The sequence below is a fragment of the Corylus avellana genome, chromosome ca2 (assembly GCF_901000735.1).
Source record: "Corylus avellana chromosome ca2, CavTom2PMs-1.0".
Taxonomy (NCBI): domain Eukaryota; kingdom Viridiplantae; phylum Streptophyta; class Magnoliopsida; order Fagales; family Betulaceae; genus Corylus; species Corylus avellana.
The window spans coordinates 8,810,783-8,834,978 of NC_081542.1; the positions used below are offsets into that span (position 1 = coordinate 8,810,783).

The 24,196-nt window shown below is 32.8% G+C and overlaps 2 protein-coding genes across 3 annotated transcripts; both read right to left on the reverse strand.

Annotated features, from left to right (window-relative positions):
• Positions 1–4,643: 4,643 nt before the first annotated feature.
• LOC132171251 (protein LIGHT-DEPENDENT SHORT HYPOCOTYLS 1-like) lies at positions 4,644–5,956 on the reverse strand. Its single transcript, XM_059582521.1, has one exon. It carries the CDS (start codon positions 5,477–5,479, stop codon positions 4,895–4,897), a length of 585 nt encoding a protein of 194 aa, XP_059438504.1. The 5' UTR covers positions 5,480–5,956; the 3' UTR covers positions 4,644–4,894.
• A 9,480-nt stretch (positions 5,957–15,436) lies between these two features.
• LOC132168878 (low-specificity L-threonine aldolase 1-like) lies at positions 15,437–22,669 on the reverse strand. Of its 2 annotated transcripts, none has more exons than XM_059579959.1 (11): positions 22,506–22,669; positions 22,125–22,206; positions 21,445–21,898; positions 19,197–19,308; positions 17,462–17,512; positions 17,196–17,267; positions 16,970–17,102; positions 16,762–16,820; positions 16,267–16,367; positions 15,734–15,800; positions 15,437–15,643 (listed from the first exon to the last, which is right to left on the reverse strand). In XM_059579959.1, exons 3-11 carry the CDS (start codon positions 21,894–21,896, stop codon positions 15,605–15,607), a joined length of 1,086 nt encoding a protein of 361 aa, XP_059435942.1. In that variant the 5' UTR covers positions 21,897–21,898; positions 22,125–22,206; positions 22,506–22,669; the 3' UTR covers positions 15,437–15,604. The 2 variants fall into 2 exon arrangements, with proteins under 2 accessions (XP_059435942.1, XP_059435941.1); XM_059579958.1 differs by lacking the exon at positions 22,506–22,669 and adding an exon at positions 22,366–22,499.
• Positions 22,670–24,196: the final 1,527 nt, after the last annotated feature.

Below are 24,196 nucleotides of genomic sequence, written 5' to 3' on the forward strand. Positions count from 1 at the left end.
AAAAAAAAAAAAAAAAAAAAAACTCATAGAAGATGTATAGCACATCTCAATTATTTAGTCTTGATATTTGTATCACCATGGATCGATCTATTATTTTTTTTGTGTGGACAGTATCTCAGAAACCGTATTCTTGTCTTATTTCTCAGTTGGACAAATTTAGATGGCACTGTACCACCTGAGGCTGAAATAACAATGCTACACATGCATCGATCATCGTGAAAACTCGAGAAAGTTGGCTAGGGTTTGTGTAGTTCAAATCAAGCAAGATGGCCAAGAAAAGTCTTGGACAATTATGATTGATGAACGAATTCTAAATGAAACTGAGGAAAAAGAATCAGATCACGTAGCATTCAATGATAATTTTTATTGATACGTTAAGAAATAAACACCAAAGAGTATAAATAACATTGTTTCTTTCCGTTAATTAGGGGTGCAAATCTAGAACCGCTAACCGTATTTTTAACTGTGAACTACTATAACGGCTAACCACTTTTGAAAGCGGTTATTAAAAACCGCTAACGGGGTTAATTAGGGTTTTGTTCTCTAAAATATGTTTTTAAATATTGGGGAGAAACTTCATACACATAGGTAATTAATTGCAAAATTAAAACTTGATCACACCATTAGGAAGAATGAACAAAAAGGACCAACAAGTTTGTAGGGAAAATACAATAGAATTGATTAATAACAGCCTGCCTGCCTACATAGGATAAATCCCTGCTCGTCCAACTAACAACAATTTTCTTAATTATTCCTCTCATCAAGGAATAAAAATTAGAATAAAAATTAATTTCAATTATGGTTCAATAAATAAATCTTTATTTGGAATAAATTTTTCTGTCTAAGTAAATCGTATATGGATGTAGCCACACTTTAATAATTAAGAGATTTCTAACATGAATTTCTTTATGGTATTTGATACTTCAATATTGGCCATAACTTTATTTATTCCAATTTATGGATGGAATACTCCCACTCACATAAAGAATGTTACAAATGAATCATGATAGTAAAACCATTATATGAGTTATTTCTTCCATGTATTACAATGTATAATACTCCCCAAATAAGTACTTTATAAGTAATTAACTACACTTTATGAACAAACTTCCTATACGCTATTTGAATCCAACTGTATTTCTAATCCAACAGATAATTAATACATGCACACAAAACTTGATGCCTATAGAAGCTGATTTTGATAAAAATTTACACTTATGTTTGGTTAATCATGGCATTAGTGGTTTCACTCCATAAGGGTAATTATCACACATTGTAGATATGAATTTCAAGAACAGTCCAACTGGCCGACTAGGGCTTTATGGTTCCCAACTCGGTTGAACAGAGTTTGATTAGGCTTTGACAGAGGCTCTCAGATATTGCCTTGTTCAAACGTCATTAGCATCGTTCGAATGACAATGTGCAAAAGCTAAAACTTGATGTGAAAAACTCACTTACAATCCAAAATCTCTGTCTACATCATACATTAATATTTCACAACTCAACATACAACTAAAAACTTCCACTTTTTATGTTAAAAATCAATAATTTTCATGAGAACCCTAATTCTCACTATTTTTCTCCAACAATAATACCACAATAACAACAATGCGTCAAAACTTCCATTTAACTAACACAATAACTTAAACACCATCCATGTATTATATCATAATATCAATATCTATGAATTTGGTTAAATCATAGAGAGCCAAAAGGAGTATGAGGAATTATAATTTTAGCTTTTCTCCAAGATCTTCCTTCTTGCATTCACAACTCTCCTACTTTCTCTCTCTCTCTTCCTCTACACATAAAACACTCAAATATACTCGGAACCTCTAAACAGGCTTACAAAATGAAAGGGAAATAAAATGTAAATTTGCCTTTGCTTCAATCTCGTTAAATAGGCAATTTTTTGTTACTGTGCACTGGAGGTCGAACGGGATACGTCTCCGTTCAAATAGTGCTAAGTTAACTTCATTAAGTAAGTGTCGATGCTTCTCCGTTTAACACACGGAGATGCTTCTCCTTTCTAACAACATGCGTTCAATATTAAAACACATGTCCAATCAATAATTTCCTCGGGTGTTACATTGACCGCTCAAACATGGATTTTTCAGTTTTCTCAATAAGAATTACTCAATCAGTGATTTTTTTTTCTTAGTTCTACTGTAATTCCTTGTTTTTTCTTGGATTTGTAAAAGAGTTGTGAGTTATAGTGCTTGTAGATTCAGCTTTCCACTGCACCAAGCTGCATCACATTCTTTTTTAAAATAGTTTTTGCTTGGATGAACAAGAATGAACTAAATGACACAAAAAAATAAATAAGAATACAAGGATCGTGTTATATAGATCAATGCAACCCCAAAGCTGTTAACAGAAGTATGCTAACATCATCCAACACAGCTCAATACAACCAAACAAACTGCCTAAAAGTAAAATAAGGAACACAAGTACTCCTTAAAAGCTTTTAAGGTCAAACTAAAAGCTTTTAAGGTTCAACATTAATTTATCCTCAACCCAAGAACAATCTCCTGATCGCCTGAGCTCTAGAAACAATTCTAGGGCTAATAAGTTTGATTCTCATTCAGCTAGGACAAATTAACTGATCCTCATATGAAAGACCCTGATTTTTGTTTTATTTTATGTATGAAAATGGATGATTTTTGTCCATTTTGTCATGTTGTAATAAGATAATTTTTTTTTTAATTAAATTATCTTGTATAAGAGAAAGATATTATGGTGATTATGATATTCTGACACAAAAAAAAAAATGGTAAGTATTGTCTTTTTGTATTTTTTTGAGATACCCGTATTATAATTAATTGTAAATATACATTTTCCCCCGTATTTTACTGACTAGCTAGGGTATATATATATATATATACATCTATACATACAAATTACTTCCATTTTGGCTTAATCAAGTATAGGGTTATTTGCACATGATCATAAGAGAAGCAACTCCTAAGAAGAATGCATCCATGCACGCTGAAAATTATGATGATATTTTCGTAATGACTTGAATATATAGAGAAAACTTGACTTTCACAATAGAACTTTGTTAGAAAATTATCAAACAAATTATATATGACGTAAACAGTGCACTTAATAAATGAAATTGTGACATCAATTTAATCAAGTGTACTGTTTTATTATTAAATAATTTCACACCAAATAAGTCTTACAAGTTAGTTTGGTAGTAGCTATCACTTTGGGTAGTTAGCCAGACCAGTCACTGCACTTGATTAGGGCGCTCTTTGTGATTTCAAATTACTCAAATTGACCATGCAAAGAAAAAAAAAATGACCATGCAAAGAAAAGTAGGCATGGTTTAACTTTCAAAGTTTTAGTCTTCTACCAGTCCTACTCATATGAATAAGGATTTGGCCAATAAGAGATTTTCCGCGGTATTTTCAACGATCTAGATTTAATTTCAAGTTTTTTATTAGAAAAAGATCAGAGAGAAAGTGACACTAAATCTTGACTGAGGAAATTAAAAAAACACAACATTCACTCCACCTGCAACGTGTTACATTTTAATCAGATGATGTTTTCAAAACTTCCAATGTCTTCTATTTTGGAAAGACAAAGAAAAAATGAACAGAATGGTACTAGTAAGATTCATGTAGTCAACCCAATACAATTATCATAAAGGACTCTTGTTTGAATCCCTTATTAGAAAACAATAATCACTTGCTGAAAACAGTTTTTAAGGATTAATAGATTATATATATATATACACTAGATTCAACTTCAAAACTGAACATTTTTCCTTAATTTCCTCTGTTATGAATAAATGTTTTAAGGAATTAATGCCCTAAAATCAGAATTACAAACTCATCCTTAAGCATACTTAATAAGATAGCCTCTTGCAAAGAAGGGAAGCATAAATGGGAGTTTTTATATGATGTTCTAATCATAATTTTATGATCTTTAAAAAACATTTACAAAAAAGAATTCAAATTTTCTCACCCTTTTTATTTATTGTTTCCTCACCAAATTCTGAATACCTTAAGTCAATATCAGCTCGATTTGAGTGCTTCCCTAATCCCTCGTTAAGTGTTATGGAAGTATCATAGGGATAAAGTAGACATTATATTATCCCCGTTACTCATTCACCTAACATTAAGATTTAAAATATGGTAATTAATATAATAATTTATAGATACCCAAAAGGATAATCCAATATATCAGCCTAACCAAAGAAAACTACTCCACCTTTAATCATGTTTAAGGGGTTGTTGTTGTTCCAGGTGGATGATGAAGTTAATAGCTAGCTAGCTATCTAGCTACCCCTCTCGAATTCTCAATATTCCATTCTTCCATAGGCTCAAATTCTACGTATATATATATATATTAATTACCTATTTAACATGTGTGTTAATTCTGGCTGCCATCTATAATAGAAAAGATAATCTATGCCTAATTATAGGCCTGATCATAATATTACCTTTAAACCTACTATCTAACCAGATCTCACTGTTTAGAGGCTCGTGATTATCCCACTTCTCCAGCACTTTTTCTTCATTAATTTAATTTTTATATTTGGGTAAATCCTAGAGAGAGAGAGAGAGATGAACAATATGACATAACAGTGCAACCATCTAAATTTAAAATGATTTGCTCACAGTATTTTTCCCTTGAATAACTGAGAATTTCCCATTTTTTCAATTAAAATTACATGGAGTCTTTAATTAAGAACATATAAATATATATAAACATATATATTTATACAAACATCCGCTAGTAGAACAGTTTTTTTTCTTTCAAGCCCACGAATCCAGAAACCACCTTAAACTTGCACAAAAAAGCCACCACAAAGAAACAACCCCTCTCCTTATAAATACTAATAATTAAAGGGAAAAATAGGAGAAGAAATTAAAAGAAATACCCATCAATTTGCATTATTACTTGGAGGAGGGGCCATGTTCTTGGGCTTGGGCCTTTTCCGCTTCTTGTCATAGCTGACACCTCTTGCCTTGGCCTGAAAATCACGAACCTCACGCAAAAACAGCCTCACAGCTCTTGCACCGAAGGGGTTGGCCTCCGGCCGCCCGCCGTGCTCTTCGTAGGCGGCGCGGAGGCGGCCGATGAGCGCGTCGAGGCTCCCCCACGCCTGCCGGAGCGGGCACGGGCAGGGAGCGGGCGGGTTCGGGAGCCCGAAGAAGGGACAGGTCTGGTTGTGGACCTTGGTCTTCCCGAATTGGTCGAGGTAGCGGAGGAATTCGAGCACGTGGGCGCCGCTGCACATGGGAAGCGAGAGCGGTGGCTTGTGGTTTCTCAGGTACTGGCAGAAGGTGTTCCAGTCTCGCCTCTTCTGGTTCTCGTAGCGGCTTGGAGTGGTGGCGGCGGAAGATGGCGATGACGTGGCAGTCGATGGAGTTCTGGGTGGAGTTGCATTAGTAGTAGTAGTGTTGGGTATTATGGGGGTGATGACGTCATATGTGGGGTTGTTTGGTTGGGAAGAAACTAAATCCATGGAGAATAAAATTCTAACAAAAAAAAAAAAAGTTGCTTTTTTTTTTATTTTTGATTCTGGGTTTTTGTTAATTAATCGCTTTTGTTTTTCCCGGATCTTGGAAGGGATGGGTTTTTTTTTTATTTTTTTATTTTTTTTTTCAGTTTTCTTCTGCTTTTAGGGTTTTCCTTTGTAACTCAAGAAAGTTGAAAAAAAAAAAAAAAAGAAAAAAAAAAAGATGCCATATTGCTAGATTTTGCATGGAAAAAGAAAGGAAGAAGAAGAAGGGTTTTCTTTCCGATGTGGGAAGAGCTAGCTAGCTAGGAAGACAATAATGGTGAAATGAAAGATGAAGAAATAATAATCTGCTTTGGAGGAGTAGTGCAGCTAGCTATGACATCTGCAGAGAGAAAGAAAAATGGCTGCAAATCATTAAGATTTTCTTTCCTGGAAAAGGGATAGCAACTGGGAGTTTTAATACTGCAAAAGGAAGAGAGAGAGAGAGAGAGAGAGAGAGGGGAGGGGGGGGGGACTTTGAGTCAGTCTGTGTAAAGATAACATGGGAGTGTTTTGCTATAATAGGACAAGTTTGGCAGTGAGTAGAAAGATGACGGTGACCAAAGAGGAAGACAGCAACGTTGCTGTCATCACTCTCTTTGTAAGCGCGTGGTGTACAACCTCCCAAACCGTATTCTTTCCCGTATGTTTAATTCTGGTGGGAATTCGGGAAGTGAATATTTTGATAGCTACTACGTATGGAGGAACCTTCAACGCAATTACGTATCTTGCTCTATTCCAAACTTTTGTACCATTCCCTCCTAATTTCATCTCGGCTTTCACCTTCTCATTCGAACGCTAAATAACGTGATGATGAACTCGTTCGATAATGCTTTTTATATAAAATAAATTAAAGTATTTATAAGTCTTTTTCCAAGTTCAGAGTCGGGTACGTTGTTCTTATTGAGACGTTATTGTTTTTTGGTTGATGTTGATAGTTGCTTTGGACATCGGTACATATAATTTTCACTTGGTGATTGTTAATTAGATAAGATTAACTACTCTTTTACCCAATTGGAATTTTGGGTCATTTCTATTTGTCGACTTTTAATTTTTGTTCTTAAAATAAAAGAAAAAAAATTCATATTTAGCTCTTAGGTTTTTATTTAATTTGAATTTAGTCATTAGGAGTTAAGTCATTCATAAATAAATAAAAATTAAAAAAAATGATAAAGTCCATTTAACCCCTTCAAACTACCACTCTAATGGCAATTTATCTCCCAAACTATTAATTACGACAATTCATCTCCCAAACTACCAAAATAATGACAATGTACCTTCCAATGCTAGCAAAATGACAAAATTATCCTTATAAAATTTTTAATAAGACAAAAATACCCTTAAATTTTTTAAAGAAAAATTAAATTTTTGTTCACAATTGATAGTTTGGCGAGTAGATTGTCATTGGTGTGATAGTTTGAGGGGATTAAGTGAACTTTACTTAAGAAAAAAAACAAAAGACTCAATTCTATAAGCAAAACCGTTAACTTTGACGTTGAGATTGATCATAGCGTGTTAAATGACATGCACGTAATATATAGAAAATTAGTAAATGGACTTATTTAACTTAAATACCATATTCTTGAAATTAGAAACAAGGACGACTAAATTCAAATTGAATAAAACCTTAAAGACTAAATATTATTATTTCCGTAAAATAAAAACATTAGAAAATGATTACTTAAATTTTTTTATCTTGTACTGTTTTGATGTGAAGAAATTGGACAGCAAAGAACAATATGTTATCAGTCAGTTTGATTATAATTAGCTGTGAGGTTGGTTGGGTAGGCAGATTAGTGAGTTAATTAGTTAATTAGTTGATTAAAGGTGTTTAATTAATATGTGATTTCACACCGCGAGCGCAAACAAAAACGTGCGTGGCGTGGGGGTAAACGAGAGGAAAAATCCAGAGGAAGATTTGTTGCAAAACTTGGAATTGGTTTCCTGAATTTATAGGTACGAATGAACAATAATGTACGTACGATTTATTGGTGATTGTCTAGTCGGTCCTTTGATGTACGTGAAAGATATCATCAACGTGTCACTCAAGTTTCCTTTTAAGTTTTAACCATGTGGTACAACTTCAATTCATGGCTCAACTTTTGGATAAATACAGCTTATTAATTCAAGATGTGGGAAATGATTAATTAATAATAAGCGCTAGACATTCATATTTTAAATTGCCATATATTTTTTTTTAATTTATAATTGAATATGTGAGACCTATGTACATGCATTCCACAAATTCAATAGTAAATTTGCTTATCTATACTAAATAAATAGAAACGAGATGAACGCAAGATGAAAACCAAAGCAGAACTATGATTTATGGTGTGGGGGGACGGATTATTATTATTATTATTTTGGTTGGGGAGATGGATAGACTTGTATAAATCTAAAAGCACATAGATGCATATAATCGTGTTTGTGTGTGTTGATATAAAATAAAAGCATAGAAATCTTATATTTAATTTTATGGCATCACAAATACACAATAATATAAATAACGAGCAAAATAAACTAAGCACGATCTATAGGGTTCAAGAAAAACAGAACATTTGAGAGTATACTCTTTTTTTCTAACAATTCCATGAAGCTCTAAATAACAACAATGCTAGAAGCCTAGCCAAATAATGGTAATTAATTGTTGGTTAAAAGCCACTCAAAGAACTTAAACCATTTAACTTTCTCTTTTATATATTCAATCAGAGTCTCAAACCAAATTGATTAGCTTCTGGTTAGAAGCGAACTAGAATATGAAGAGAAACAAAATGAATGGGGTATTTTAGGTTTTTTTATGTTGAAAGAGGGGTAAACTTAAAAAAAAATTAAAAGGGGACACAAATATTATTTTGGAGGGCAAAAAAAATAATAATTAATTGGGACAAAAATATTATTTTGGGGGGACAAAAATATTATTTTGATAGGAAAAATTTATAAAATGAGTATATTTTAAGCAAATTTGTAAAAAATTTAGTGGGGAAGGGGAACAGTCGTCCCCCCAACCTAGGTTGTAGATCTGCCCCTGAAACCAAATATATAGTTTTATACATATATGCTTCAACATGACTCGAGCATGACACACAATATTTAGACTAATAAATTTTAACATAACCGGTGAATCCGACACGTAGAGACGGAGGGAGGAGATGACCAACCATGACCCTCCCCTCTCTTTTTCAAAATTTTATTTACTAGTATATAAATAGCTAAATTTTATATACTTGGGCCAAAATAATTAAGCTTGGGTATTGAAAAAGAAAAAGGCTTGGTTCTTGACCCTATTATATATAACATAAATCATTTTATACCCAAAACCTTAAACAATCAAAATCTATCATGAGCAACAACCTAAATCTGTCATTAAAAAAATTAGGCACGAACAATAACTTTCAAAAGCCAAGTAAAAGAGTTTTTTAACGCAACATGGATAGCAACGTAGAAGCTAAAGCGATATGGCTACGGTGGGTTCTATTTTGATAGGTATTTGAGTTAAAGATTGAAATAAATTAAGAAAATTTTGTTTATTTTTTATATATTTTGTTTATTTTTTAATTTTAATCTATATTTTATTTATGCTTTGACCCCTATCTTAATGTATTTGTCATTTATATTTTAGTCTACAAAAATTTCTAACTTCATTTTTACTGTCACGAAAATATGAGTTGACACCTACAATTTTAGGTAATGAGTTTAGAAGGGCTTTGGGGTCGGGAGGGCCACTCCTACTTCCTATCACCTCCATTATTATCATCTATTAATTGGGGTCTAAAAAAAAAAAACTTATTTTCCACCTCATAGGAAGAGAAACTACAGCAACATTAATTTGGTAATTATATGGAAACATGAGCCCTTTCAAATACTCAGGCAATTTCAAAACATTTGGCTCTACACATATTTTTTAATCTCGATGGATCATTTTTATTAACAGAGTAATCTTACACTTTCACTCTCACGCTCTTACTTTTATATTTTTTAACATGACATTAACGTCATTAAATTTGAAATAAATTAGCATTAAATTCATATTCAAAGTAATTTTGAAAGTTATATCATAAAAATATGAAGAAAATAAAAAAGTAGGACCTTGTGTTCCTCTTCCTTCTACTGAATATATATATATATATTTATATTTTCTTGAAGACCAAGTGACAAAGAGTAAATAAAATGGGATAAAATCAAGGGGAAAGGACCAATAATATTTAAAAATTAGTATGGGGGGGAGGGGGGGGGAGGCCAGGAGCACATGCAGTCCACAATTAAGGAGAGCTGAAAAGGGAAGACAATAATAATATTAACAATTATATAAAAGGAATGTGTATCTATAATAACATTCCACTTTAGGGTAGGGAACACATTTCCTGCATTTGTAATCTCAAACCCAGATATGGGGATACCTGCTCCTAAAGCCCCATAGCTGTTACAACCAATAAATATTTATAGCTATAGCTTCCCAATTTAAGTAAATAGGCACACAATCCACAAGTAGAAAAAAAAATTACATATAATATAAGTATTAATATGATCATCTATATTCTCCCTACTTGCCTTATCTGTTCCCTCTTAGGGAGCAAACAATGTTTTTTTTTTAAAACCCTTCTTCCCTTATTATTATTATTATTATTATTTCCCTCTTCTTCACAAGATACATATATTTTACTAAGAGAATGTTTAGGATTGTGTTTGGTAAATAGAGTTTTTTAAGTAAAAAAACATTTTTTTTTGTTGGTAAAAGTTTTATTTTTAAGCTTTTACTAAAAATGTGTTTTGTTTATTTTTAGAGTAAAAAAGTTAAAGAAGTACTTTTAGAATTTTTTACCAAACATGCCAGCTTTTAGTTTGGCACAACTTTTTAGGTATTAAAAGTATTTTTTTACCATTCATAACGCAATTCCAAATAAATTTTAAGCGTAAGGAACAAAAACAATTATAAATTAAAAGTATATTTTACAAACTGATATAATAGTGTATATGCAATTGCATAGTCAAAAGGGGACTAGTAGGGGCCATGCCCCTGGCCTTCCCCCAAACTATGAGAAGCCCAAGCTCAAAAACCCTCCAATCATGGACAAAAATATATGACCTTCCAATCAAAGAGAAAAATAAAAATAAAAATAAAAAATTTGTGGCCTCCTTAGAGAAGAAAAAAATTTCACTTAACACCCTGAACTTTCATCACATTTGCAATTATCTCATAAACTTCAAAAACTTTCTATTTAGTGTATCCATTTTTCTTTTTTCAATTTCATTATTCTGTTAGGATTTTTTATTAAATCCTAACGGATGAATGTCAAATTTTCAAAATACCCATTTTTTTAAGAAAAGAAAAAAAGGAAAAAAATTGCAAGGATTTATACATTGGTAAGGATTTAACGGAGTTTGCAAAAATACGCACACATCAATCATTGAAAATATATATATATAATATGTGTATTTTGAAAATTTTGACAAAATTTAACTGAAAATGCTAACGGAAAGATAAAACTGAAAAAAAAAAAATTGAACGATGCATATACTAAATTAAGAGAATTTGAAATTTAAAGGTTATATAGCTGCAAGATGACGACAATTAAAAGGGGGTTAAGTAAAGTTTTTCTAAAATGATTAATTTCAAATACCGCAAGAGCTTCAAATTTTATGCGTCAATCTAAAGATTTCACTAAAAAAAAAAGTTATCTTTAAAGGCAACACGACTCTTTCTCTCTTTCTTTTCCTCTCTCTTACATGCACGTACACAAAAAAGATGATATATATATATAGGCAAAATTGACTAGGACAATTGAAGCTCACCTCTATCATTACAATGTTTATTTTCACCTACTTTTGTTGTTTTTGTTTTATTTTGTTAGTGGGTCTCTATTAGTGTTACAATTTTATTCAATTTTATTTTATTTTATTTTATTTTTTAACAAATTTGAGCCTCTATTTGTGCTAAAGCTAGCTATATGATATAATTCATTTTCTTAAATGAATTTATAATCTTCTACTTTTTTTTAAAAAATAAAAAATAAAAAATTATTCTTATTTTGTATTTATTTTCCAAGTTAGGAAAATAAATATTAAAGAGGAAGAAGGTTCTTTTCAATTTTCATTATGGGTTGTGTTCATTTTTATTATGTGGTATTATTTATTAATATAGTTTTCAATTGATAAAGTGTGTTGTAGGGAATATATGATAATGAAAATGCTAATGCTTACACTAATGACTTTTTATATTTTACTTTTTAGTTAAAAAAAAAATTTAGTCTGTATTTTTAAAATATGCAAATAATTGTTTGGAGTTAAAGGTTCTAAAAGGCTTCCATAGGCCATAACTTAGAAAACCCAGAAATACGTAGGTGTGTTCTTCCAATTATCCCTATTCTTCTTCTTCTTCTTCTTCCTCTTCCTTCATTTTTCCTGTTCCTTTGCTTCGGGATTAGCTTCTTGAACAAAATTCACCATAAAACAACTATATGAGACTATTGTTCCACGTGTATTTTATATGATTACATCTTTGAGAAAAAAAAAATGTAAAATCAGTCCATGTGATTACACCAATTTACAATAAATTATTTGTGGTATAAAAATGTTGGAGTCCCTTGTGATATACACAAATAAGTCCATGTACCCAACTTCTATCTTTTTTTTTTTGTTACAAAAACGGTCAGATGTTATGTCAAAACCAATCAAATTATGACTCTTGTCACCCATAAATAATATATATTTATTTATTTATTTATTTTATGACTTATTAATTTTTAGACCAAACTTTAAAACAAATGGGCATTTAATTTAATTTATGGTAGGTAGAAATGGCCAAATATAAGATTTCAATAGAAGTGGGCTTAGGAATAGGAAGGTGGGGAATAATCATGGGCTGGCCCCTCATTGTGTAAGCTATTGTCTTTTTTTTTTTTAGATTGTAGGCTATTGTCTAAATCATACCGCAAAAGTAAATTAGTACTTACATTATCATCATTCATCAAATATGATGAATTTCCTAAAGTAGGAAGTGATAGCTATGGAGGCCACTCTGATTTTGACACGTGTACGTGCCTCCGATATTGAAAATCATAACCAACAAGTTTAGGAACCTTCGAGGCAATTCCCTAATTAAACTTTCTTTTCCATCTTCTTCTATCAGGCCCCATTTCATTTAAAAAGTCATGGGAATTGACTCTACCCAAAGAATTTAAAACCATTTATTTATTTATATGTACAACAGAAGAACCAATCTACAAACAACAAGCATTATAGTGCGGATTAATTAAAAAACCTAATCTAGATAGACAGCCAGCTAACACTTTACTATTTCGAAACGAGACCTCAAAAATAGAAATTGAGCAGGAATGAAGCTAGCAAAGCTGGTGGTTGACTCATGATGGAAATCGGGAATAGCAACAAGGGAACCTCGTAAAACTTAACAACTTACGAGGGAACTAGAGAGACTAAGAGGTATAATTACAACACTTGAGGAATCTTCTTCTAGGGTGGTGACTCTGAAACTCAACAAGATCAAGATGTTGTTAAAGCTCAGATATGAATTTGAGAAATCTAAAAGAACCAAGGGACCATGGGTTTGCTTAAAAGAGACTCAAGGTAGTAGTGGCACGTGTAGCCCACGCGCGCTAAGGAGATGTGTGGTATATCTATAGGGACAAAAGCCATAGGGTGGAAGATAGCATATCGGTAAAGCTGGAGGTGTAGAAGAGGCGCGTGGGTGATAAAGGTAGGTGTATGGATGCATATTTGATCTCCAAAATCCCAAGTAAAGAAAAAGGACAAAGTTTACCTCCAAACTGAGTTAGAGGAATTTTCTTCAACTTACTTTATAAAAGTGACATGTGTCATTTTTTTAATAACATATGAGATGCACATAAGTTTTTAATAAAATTTATTCCAACTTTGTCATTGCTATTAAAAAAAATATGTGCATCTCACATGTTCAACGGATACATGTCGCTTTTATAGATTAGGTTGAAATAAATTTTTTCAATCCAGTTTGAAAGAAAAGTTTGTCTAAAAAACAAAAGGTAAAAACAATAAACAATAAACACCGCTTTAAAGAGGTTGAATTTGTTTTCATAAACCAGGGGCAGATGAAAAGGGGTAAAGAGGGGGCAAACGACCCATCTTGACTCTTCTTACTTGTTTAAAATTTTATCAAACTAGGTAGGATTATCTAGGTCTATTTTTTTTTTCTTTTTTTTTTTTTATAAAAAAAGAAAAAAAAAAAAAAAAATCCTCCACGCACCCTATAAATCTCATGTGAATCTGTCAAAAAAACTTAATTGTCAAACTCAAAAGACACATTCAAAGGCAATAACAACTATGCCCCAACATCTCTTCTTTCTTTTTCTTTTATTTTTTTTTCTTCCTCTAAGCACATTCTTACATGTCTTTAAATGCCTAAAAACCAACCTCATAGGACCATCTCCAGTTTATTTGAATTGAAGAATATTCAGTTAGTTATATTGGAGGGATATTTTTGTCTCATCAAAAAGTGAAAAGACAAAAATATTCATCAAATATAACTAACAGAATACTCTCCCATTCATTTGAACTGAAAAGAATAATGTTCTATCTTCATAGCAATTAGCAGGTGATACCATATAAAATAGAGCACACATAAAGAAGATGATTGGCCCTGATTATAGATATTCTCATAATTTCCAAGGCATTATGGTGGGGGAGAGAGAGAAACTAATTCTATCGATTAGTTTCATGCACGATTACAAAGTATGAAAACTCGTTGAGTCAAACTGAATAAATTGACAAGAGGAGTGAAAAAAATAAATTATAAGTTACATTTATATGTTTTAAACGATAATTAAATTTTTAAAATCATTTATTTATGTTGTTAGTTATATTCTTTATCATTTTTAATTAATTCTTATTTAACTCCATTTAGTTTTGCCCTGTGTGAACTAAAATTCTGACTCTGCTACAAATTGGAACCCACATATAGCAAATACTACTTGTTTGGAGTATTACATAACAATGACACTTTTTTCTTCTTCTAATTAACAGATGACACTTTAATTTGCTACTAGTAATTGATTATTATAGCTCTAATATTTCATGTGGCAACTCCTTTAGAATTTTTGAGAATGTTGTAGGGTCTTAATAGGTAGTTTTTTACAATTTAGTTTAAAACCGCACTTTTAATCTGCAAAATTTGCAATGCCAAACACCCTCGTTATGTGGTTGTGATTGATTTGAGAGTGCTTTGTAGCCCAGTTGAGGGTTAATTGTGTTGTTATTAACTTATTACTCTTTGCATTGTACAATGAAGAGTGTTTGTTTTAGAAATAAAGTTTGTCACTCATCTAAGAAAATGCGATTGGGATTAAAGGATATCAATAGAACAGATTCATATATTCATTCAATTATGATCTCTCATCGTCTATTTGTGACTTTCAATTACAGATTCATCAAGATTCATAGCCTATTTCCAAGGTTCACGCCATAATATACAAAAGAAAATGCAAATATGGAAGTATACGAGAGCGTGGATTTCGACTCCCACAATAGGAATCTTTATGTTTGATTAGTGTAAACTACTTTAGATTTCAGTTGGTATTTTGATGGGGTTCAATCAGGCTATGGCTCAACCGGACTTGAGAGAGCGCCTGCGATTCCTACCGTTTAAGCCCCTTGTGTCATTAGTTCCCTACTATGATTACGTTCAATCACTCTAATCTTAACTTTTAGTCCTAAAAATTGATGATAAGCTAATTTCAGTTATCTAACTCTCACTGCAGCCTATAAAATAACAAAAACAACCAAGAACTCAACTCCACTCAACTAAGTTTAATCATAACTACATTAGGGTCAGTTCCTTTCAGCCATTCTGTTCTATCTAAGTTCATACATTCCATCACCTCTCTGTTTCTCAGTACCCAACAGATGAATTAAAAACAAAAATCCAGACAAAAGTAGGAAGAAAATAAAGAACTTCACTAGTTTAATGCAATTCAAAAATAAATCCTCCCACTTAAGAGATTGCCAATTTGATCCAATTATCTCATGTCCCTGACATTTACGGGTCTCAAAGAAAACCTATGGACTTCTTGAGGGGAGGGAGAGTGATGACAATTTCTTCCACTAGATGCCGTTTTGATCTTGTACTCCAGTTAGAGCTTGCTGAAAAATTCAAGTAAATACAAGTATAAGTTATAGTTTTTGTGGAACAAATTAGTAACAGGAGGTGGAGATAAGGATGATATTGATCACCTGAAAGCATGACAAGGTGTATTGCACATCACTTTCAGAAATTTGATGGTGGACGACGATCCTGACTCTGAAACAACAAATATAACAATATCGTTTATTGCGCGATTCCTCGCTCTCAACGCTTACTAAAAGTAGGTCGATTTTCAATGTATAAAATGTTAAACCACCACTTATCCTAAAAGCTTAAGTTGATAGAAAGTGGTGTACTTAATTATTTAAATTAATATTCTAAAATTTATAACTAGTTATTTGTGAAAAGATTGTCCACAGCAGAACAAACTTCTAATCAAAAGAGGGACCAACCACTTTAGTTCTGTTGACGGTCTTGGCTAGATTTTATGGGATTCTAGGTTTTGGCCTATTTTCTCCCCAGTTCATCAAATTTCTAAGCCCTACCTCTAATTTTTCTATAAAATGAAAAATAAAATATGGAACAACATGTTGAAAGTCAAAGTTGAAACAAAACAAACAGTGAAAGACTAATTACAAAGGAATTCATGACTCTAAGCTGCTTTTTATGAGGTAAAACATACATTGATGAGCTCTCTTGCAGCACAAGGATACCATGTTCTTCCAAGTACTTGCATAGTTTTTCTGCTGTAATCTTTGAGCTCTCTTCTACCTCAAAAAATATCTGGTCGTGTACCAAAGGAAAAGTATCTATAAGTATTTGGCTCACAGTGTATATGAATGAAGATCAAGGGAAGCATTCATATTAAATATAAGAAATGATCAGGTAATAAAGTATTTGGTTCACGTCGGTAATTTCCATTGTTCTATATCCATATATTGAGCCCCCCAAACCAGAAAAAAAAAAAGAAAAAAAAAGGGTAAAAACAAAAGAAGAAAGATACTTGAAGCATAAATTTTTGCAGGTCCAACTATAGTAATGAAAACTACTTGATAACACTAAAAACTAAATTGGGAAGACTACTTTCTTAGTCTTTATTTATTTCTTTTGCCAACTAGAATCTTCAAAGTTTTCATTACATAGGAAGACAAGAAAGTTTGGTAAGCGAGATACTCACTATATTGGTCTCCACGGAAGCAACATCAATTCTTATTCCTTTCATTTGATTCAACCCTTCTGGAGATTTAAGAGAAAGAAAAAAAAAAAGGTTTTCAGTTGTTGCACATGAGAGCAATTGAACCAAAAAAAAAAAAAAACAGCATGGCAATAATTTTTCTTCCTGCCGATGGCAATGGCGTGTAAATCAAGTGGACTAGTATATCTACCTGCTAAGATCTTAGCGTTCTTGTGATCACCCTCAAGCTTTTCAACATTCTCCTGTACAGCTACAAGAGCAGCAGCACAAAGGATTCCGACTTGTCTCATCCCACCACCTAAGGTTTTCCGGAGTATCTTCGCCTAAAAGGTAGAAACAGAAGAGTTTGATGCTGGGTTTTCTAATAGTGTAAAAGCAGCTGCTGATACTCCTAACTGCATAATTTTCATCAGTACCTTAGCAATAAAGCTTTTGGAACCGACAATAACAGATCCAACTGGAGCACCCAGACCTTTTGATAGACATACCTGGTTCACAAATTTGAACAAGAGAACAAAAGGTAAGTATTGTCAGACATTGCTAAATAGGAACCTCCAAATCAGATTGTCTAAATCGGGTCTGAAGATCATGAATATCAGCATTAGGTTGACAGTAAAATGCGAGATTACTGAAAACTAGCATAATAAAGAGAGATAAGAATGCCTGAGCAAGGCAATCATACCGAAACAGAGTCAGCAGCTTGCACCAGCCGATGAACAGGAATGCCAAGTGCCTGGTAGACCAATCTTCTGGATTAGAAAGTCAAATATTGTATTTAATTTTAAAATTCAATAAAGAAGTAAAAAATTAGAATCAGAAACAGAGATAGACCCAAAATCATTTATAACAATTTGTTTTTTGATAAGTATCATTTATAACAATTAAGAAGAAAATTCAGCTCATATTTATGATTTCCAAGTGCCTTCAGATAACGTCTAACATATGCATTTACTTAAAAGTGATATGGTGGAATATCTGGCAGCCAAATGGCTCCCAGCATTCTAGAAAATGAAGATCAATGAAATGAGCGGTTGTCACCACATGGCAGAAGTTCTAGGAAACAATAAAATCACTTTTTTCAAATATCAATCATCATATGCGAGCTACAATTTTCTTCAATGGTCACTTTTAGAAGAGTGAATTAAACCTAGCATAGCAACTGATTTTAGAAAGAAGCCATAATATTTTCAAGGCATGTTGCTCTTCTCATTTGACATTGCAGGGCAGAAGACAACACACATGCACACACACACTCACTTAAAAGGGAAGAGTAGCATAGCAACTATATAAAGACATAATTACTATAAAAGGGAAGAGTAGAATAATGCTGTAGAACATTAAGCAATAGTAATATGATAGTTTTATCTACAAGTTAGTATAGAAAAACAAATATAATACTGCATGATATCCCTCTATATGGTTTACTACTCAGCAATTTTATCCAAAAAAGAGAAAAACTTGTCCAACATTTAGGTGTGCTAAATGTTCAAGGATGAGGTTAAACATATGTGGGATAACGGTAAACAAAGATAGAGTGCTCTTAAGGCACTTGTCCATTTCACTCTACAAGATCTCAGCTTGCACATGGCTTTATAGCACATTATTTCACTCATAAAAAGAACAAGTGTGTCCAAAAATTTGGCATGCTACTATGAAATTGTGATGTTAAATTTTGAGATACTATGACTGACTCATTTAACTTTGCAAATGCTTGAACATGCCTAAAGATAACTGTCGGATTGATATCTCTAATAAGGATTCAAAGGGTTTCCAGCAGAGCTTAAAAATTGCAGTAGACATAAGTAGAAAAAATCACATTCCCAAAGTTGATTTACTAGAAGACAATTATTCTATCATATGTGATTTTAGCAATTCTTACAATGATAAATATAAAATATTGTATCCTGGAAATCATTTTGTGTTTACACTTAAAAGCTCAAAAGCTCCAAAGTTATGCCACGTGTGATCCCTGGTAATTGCAAGAAATTCCAAAGAATTGATTGCAAGGGGTGTGTCTTCTACAAATGCAAATTCTTTGTTGATGAACTTTCCTAGTGTTTACCGACTGAAGTCACGTATTGACATTGAGAATGCACTTAACTCATCATTTTGCTTTTACTAGTCTCCTTCAGCATCATGTCAATCCTAATGTCCAGTTTCAACTAGAGCTAATATACACAAGCTGCTTCTGTGATGTCTAAAACCACGCTCCATATAATGGGCCAGATTTATTTCTTCCACTAAATTTTCATTTGCAGTTCAATTTTTCTGTTAGGCAGATATACTCTGCCAATGCTTATATGGAGTACGTCATAACCGTAGGGAACGAACTTACCAACTTCCATGTGAGTGTACAGAATGTACCACACAACAATACACAATGACATAACTGAACACATTGAAAAACTTTTACTCACAACTGATGCATTGAAAATGCGGGCGCCATCAATATGAAGCTTCAAACCATGCTTCTTAGCTAGCTCTCCAACTTTGTCTGTATATTCCACAGACAGACATTTACCACCAGTACTGCATTAAGTAGAGATACCACTCATAAGGCATTATAGTCAAAGAAACGACACAGAAATGGTTCAATAAATTGTAAAAGGAAAAAAAAGAAAAAGAAAAAAAAGACATTATACTTCAAGAAACATTCCACGAAAAGAATCCAACGTCCTCAACAAAATAATCCCTAAATTTAAGAGCAAGAATAAGCATAATACTTAGATACATTAACAATGTGTTGCCGAAAAGTAGAGCTAATGCTTGAATTTCCCAGAAAATTCCATATTATGTTGAGGGTTGTTAGAATATATGGAAAATATATAATATTTTTCGTATATTTCATAATTAGGTTGATATCAAATATTCTCTATTTAAGGGTTGATTGTAATTAAATGATTTGATTACCATATTTGTGTTTACTCATACCTTATAAATACGGACCTTTGTATTGTAGACAAATGAAGTTAATGAGCACAATGTAATCCTTAGGGCTATTCAAAGTGGTGGACGTAGGTGTCTAATACCGAACCATCCGCAATCCTTGTGTTATTTTCTCTCTCTTGTTTCCGTTGTTATTTACGCATCATCATTACTGAACAAGGGTAGGGTAGTTCAGTGTCATCCAAAACAAATTCGTAAAAGATTGTATTGCCAAAATATAGCTTTCCGAGTAGTAATAAAAGCAAAAATTTTCCTGTGTCCATCCCCTCCCATAAACCTGGAAAAGGTTTGCAAAGTAATGTTCCGACCAAATATATGGGTGCCATTTTGGCCCAAGCTAGGGTAGGGTAGCTTGTTCATCATTACTGAACAAGGGTAGGGTAGTTCAGTGTCATCCAAAAAAAATTCGTAAAAGATTGTATTGCCAAAATATAGCTTTCCAAGTAGTAATAAAAGCAAAAATTTTCCTGTGTCCATCCCCTCCCATAAACCTGGAAAAGGTTTGCAAAGTAATGTTCTGACCAAATATATGGGTGCCATTTTGGCCCAAGCTAAAAGAAAGGTAGTAATTCCAGAACAAAACCTAAATTCAATGCCTAACCAAATTTGTTGATCTTGTGTCTAACCTCATTGTCAACCAGTCCAGCCAGGAAATCGGATGTCATAATTTCTCCACCAATCCTAACACTGGAGATGACGAATGGGCAGAATGCCCTCCCTCTGTTGTATTCAAGCACAAATTTTCACTGTCCTGATCTCAGGTTCATGAAAGAAACACACTCGTAAGGAGAACCTTGAAAAGGCATGGGTCAGTCCCTATACAAAAAGTCTTGAATGGTTCATAAGACCCCAAGTCCATGATCATGAGGATCCATTAAGGGACAACTTTTGATTGGAGATTCCTTGGACAATTGAAATCATACGAATCTAACACTCAGCAGAAGAATGTAAAATTGATAACTATGCTGCTTTTCAGATATGTGCACATGTACAAACTTCTCAGACAGTTCTAAAACTGAATTTTATGCAGTTCAGTGCACTGCCTGCACAGGTCAGAAGTTATGTAAAACATGGAATGAAGCAGCAAGCATAGGAAGCATTTAACTTTTCAAAGCCGCACAAATCCAAATTTACTTGGAAAATGGAAAGGTAATACAGTTAATCCAAGTACCAAAACACAAAAAAACAACCTATATGGACATTGAAACTTAAATGCTAAAAATAACTCAACTCGTTCAAAACGGTCACAACCTCGGTTCTTCATGAGACAAAGGAATAAAAAATGCTTAATAATGTTTCCCTTCAAATATTTTATATGTTAATTTCTCTATACCCCCTTTGTTATTTTATCCAGATGGAAGCTTAGTGGAAGCATGGGTAGAATTTTAATAAAGTGAAGCAAGGAAGCACTATGGTCTCTTAAAATTAGCAATGAAGGTCACACACTGTTCACTTTAATGTGCTTTTGAGAGGCAGCCATGAAGAAAGTTGTTGAGGAATTATACCGAACATTAAAATACAGACTCAGCAGCAACTTTTCTCAATCCAACACAATAAAATAACCAGCTATCTGGAAACACAAAGTGGGAATCTATGAAGATATACATATGACAATTAGATTATACAAAGTGGGTATGGTACCATTATCTTATCCACCACATACCCCCACAAAAAGAATAAAAAAAATTATCCACCACAAGCCAAAAGCAATGCACTTACTTTGCATGTGTATTCTCCAAGCAGATAAGCCTTGTAGTAGGGTAGACAAGAACCCCTCTGGGGTCTCTAATGGCAGCTTCAATCAAATCAATATCCATTGTTCCATCTTGGTTGTTCTTCACAGGTCTAGGATGTACACCTCCAATTGTTGAAATGCCACCATTCTCATAAATATGGATATGGGCATTGTCTCCAAGAATGACTTCACTTCCCCTAATGTCACAATGAACAAGAACACTAATTAGATTGCCCATTGTGCCCGAGGGAACGAACAGGGCAGCCTCCTTGCCCGTTATCCTCGCCATTTCTGTTTCCAACCGTAAAGCAGTTGGGTCATAGCCCAAAACATCATCGTCAACATCAGCAGCTGCCATAGCTGCCCGCATCGATTCAGTTGGTTTGGTGACTGTGTCAGACCGGAGATCCACTGTTCTAGAAACCATTTTTGCCATAACTGATCCCAACCAAAAGTAATTCAATAAATGGTGTAAGAAAATATATTCAAACACCATCTAAAATCAAAAAGTCACTTCAATCTTGCAGACTTGTTTTATCCCACAAAAATTGTTAAATTACCGGTTATCCAAAAGCGAAATTGCCTCCCAAATGGATTATCGAAAGAGGAATACCATCTAATTTACCTTGAACTAGTCTTGAGGAAGGAAATCAAAAATCCATACCTGTGTAAACTCTTCCTTCTTCTTCTCGGTCTTCAAATTAATTTCAGCACAACTTCTCAATTGAAGTGAATACGCTGCAGAACTGTAAAAATTTTGAAACTTTTTAGCTTAAACAGGAAATATAATGATATATACACATACTACATGCAAAACCCACAAAATTATTAACGAAAATCAACGGGAAATATCAACGTAAACAGAGGAAAAACAGAGGATTTTCGTTCTGTAGCACAAAACGCACCCGCAGCCGTAAGAGACGCATTCAAAGGCAAAAACCAATTTAACATTAAAGCTTAAAAGCGCGCAAGTGAAGAATATTTGCACAATTGCCCAACTTTTAAAGCGAAAAAATCCCAAGAAATTTGGTCTTTTGGTTTCAACCTTAGCTCCTCAAATTTCAGAGATATTGTTGAATATGGGCGACTGTGGGTGTCCATCCACGTCGACATGCCCGCTTTTGGACTGAGATGCAAGCGTCATGCATTGATGGAAACCCATGAAAAGAAAAGCCAAGGAAGCACGATCACAAGAAGAAGCTGACCCCATGGGTGCTGGCTTGCGTCCAACTAGCCAATGGCAAATTGACAGCTAAGAAAAACCATGCATGCAACCACTCAGAAAATTTTCAATTTTATTTTTCTTATTTCTTATTTTCATCGCCTAACCATCATTTGTGTTCCACTTATATTGTCCACTGCCAAACAACTTGATAATGTACGAGGAAAAGCAGCCTTTGGATAGACAGTTCAAATAAAAAAAAATAAAAAAAAGGTAATACTTTATTTTTCCTGTGTCACCCAATTGTAGGGCGGTTGTATATCAATCTTCTAAATAACGTTACTCTATTGTAAAATAGTAATGTTATTCAGTAAAGTATTATACAATTGATATACAATTTGATGATGTGATAGTGAAAAACAGCCATTGAATTAACACTTGTAAAATAAAATTTTTTAAAAAATTATTGAAATTTTTTTACTTATGCATCATTTTAGTTATATGATAGTCGTATAATAATCTACTAAATAATTTGAAAAAGAGTAATGCAATTTAATAAACCATTTGAGAATGTAATAGTGAAAAGCAACCATTAGAACAACACTCGTAAAAATAAACAAAATAAAAAAGTCAACGCTTGTAAAAATAAAAAAAAGTCAATATTTATCGTCACATCATCTCAGTTAAAAGAAAGCAGATCGGTTTCTTATTATATTTTATTATTTTAAATTTATAAATTATATTGTGAGATTGGTAGGTTGGTTGGGTTCAATCCTTTTTCTAATTTTTTCTTTTCATCGATGGAAAAGTGGCCTAGATTTCCCGGAAGCAAATTTGGGTTTGGCTTCCCACTTCTTGGGAAGATAAAGTATCTTTCAAACTACTAGTTTTTGTAACCTATCACTAAAAATGATTTCGATTGGCTTAGGAGAAGAAAGGAAGGAAAGGAAAGGAAGGGAAGGGAAGAGAAGGGAAGCGAAAGAAGAAGAAGAAAAAAGGTATAGAAAGGAGAAAGGTCAAAGGCTAATGAGAAATGAATCATGAGAAATGAGAATTGCTCTTTCCCCATCTTTGAAGATCTTAATTTTCCTCCATTTATTTACCTTTCCCTTTCAACATTCAATAGATTCCTTTTGTATTTTGGTGGCATATTCAATAGAATCACACAAAAACAAAAATAATGAGACAAAAGAGAATCTAACATAAATGCTGAGAAATAGAGAATGACGTAAGGCATGATTCTATATTCTGAGACTATTCTTTGTTACTTTTTTTTTTTCTTTTTTTTTTTAATATATAAATAAGAATAAATTAATAAAAACAAAAAAACAAAAAACAAAACTTTCCTACCGAGAGAGTTTTAGGAATTTCCTCTTACCCAACCCTTAAAAATAATCGTGTCTTTTAAGCATGCATTTCTTAATTTTTTTTTTTTTTTTAAAAAAAAAGCACGTTTTCTTCTTAATATTATTAAAAAAATATATTTCTCACATAAAAGCGACACATATTATTTTTAGACGTTAATTTATAAAATATTTGAAACGTACAAAATTTTCTTTTAAAAAATAAAAATA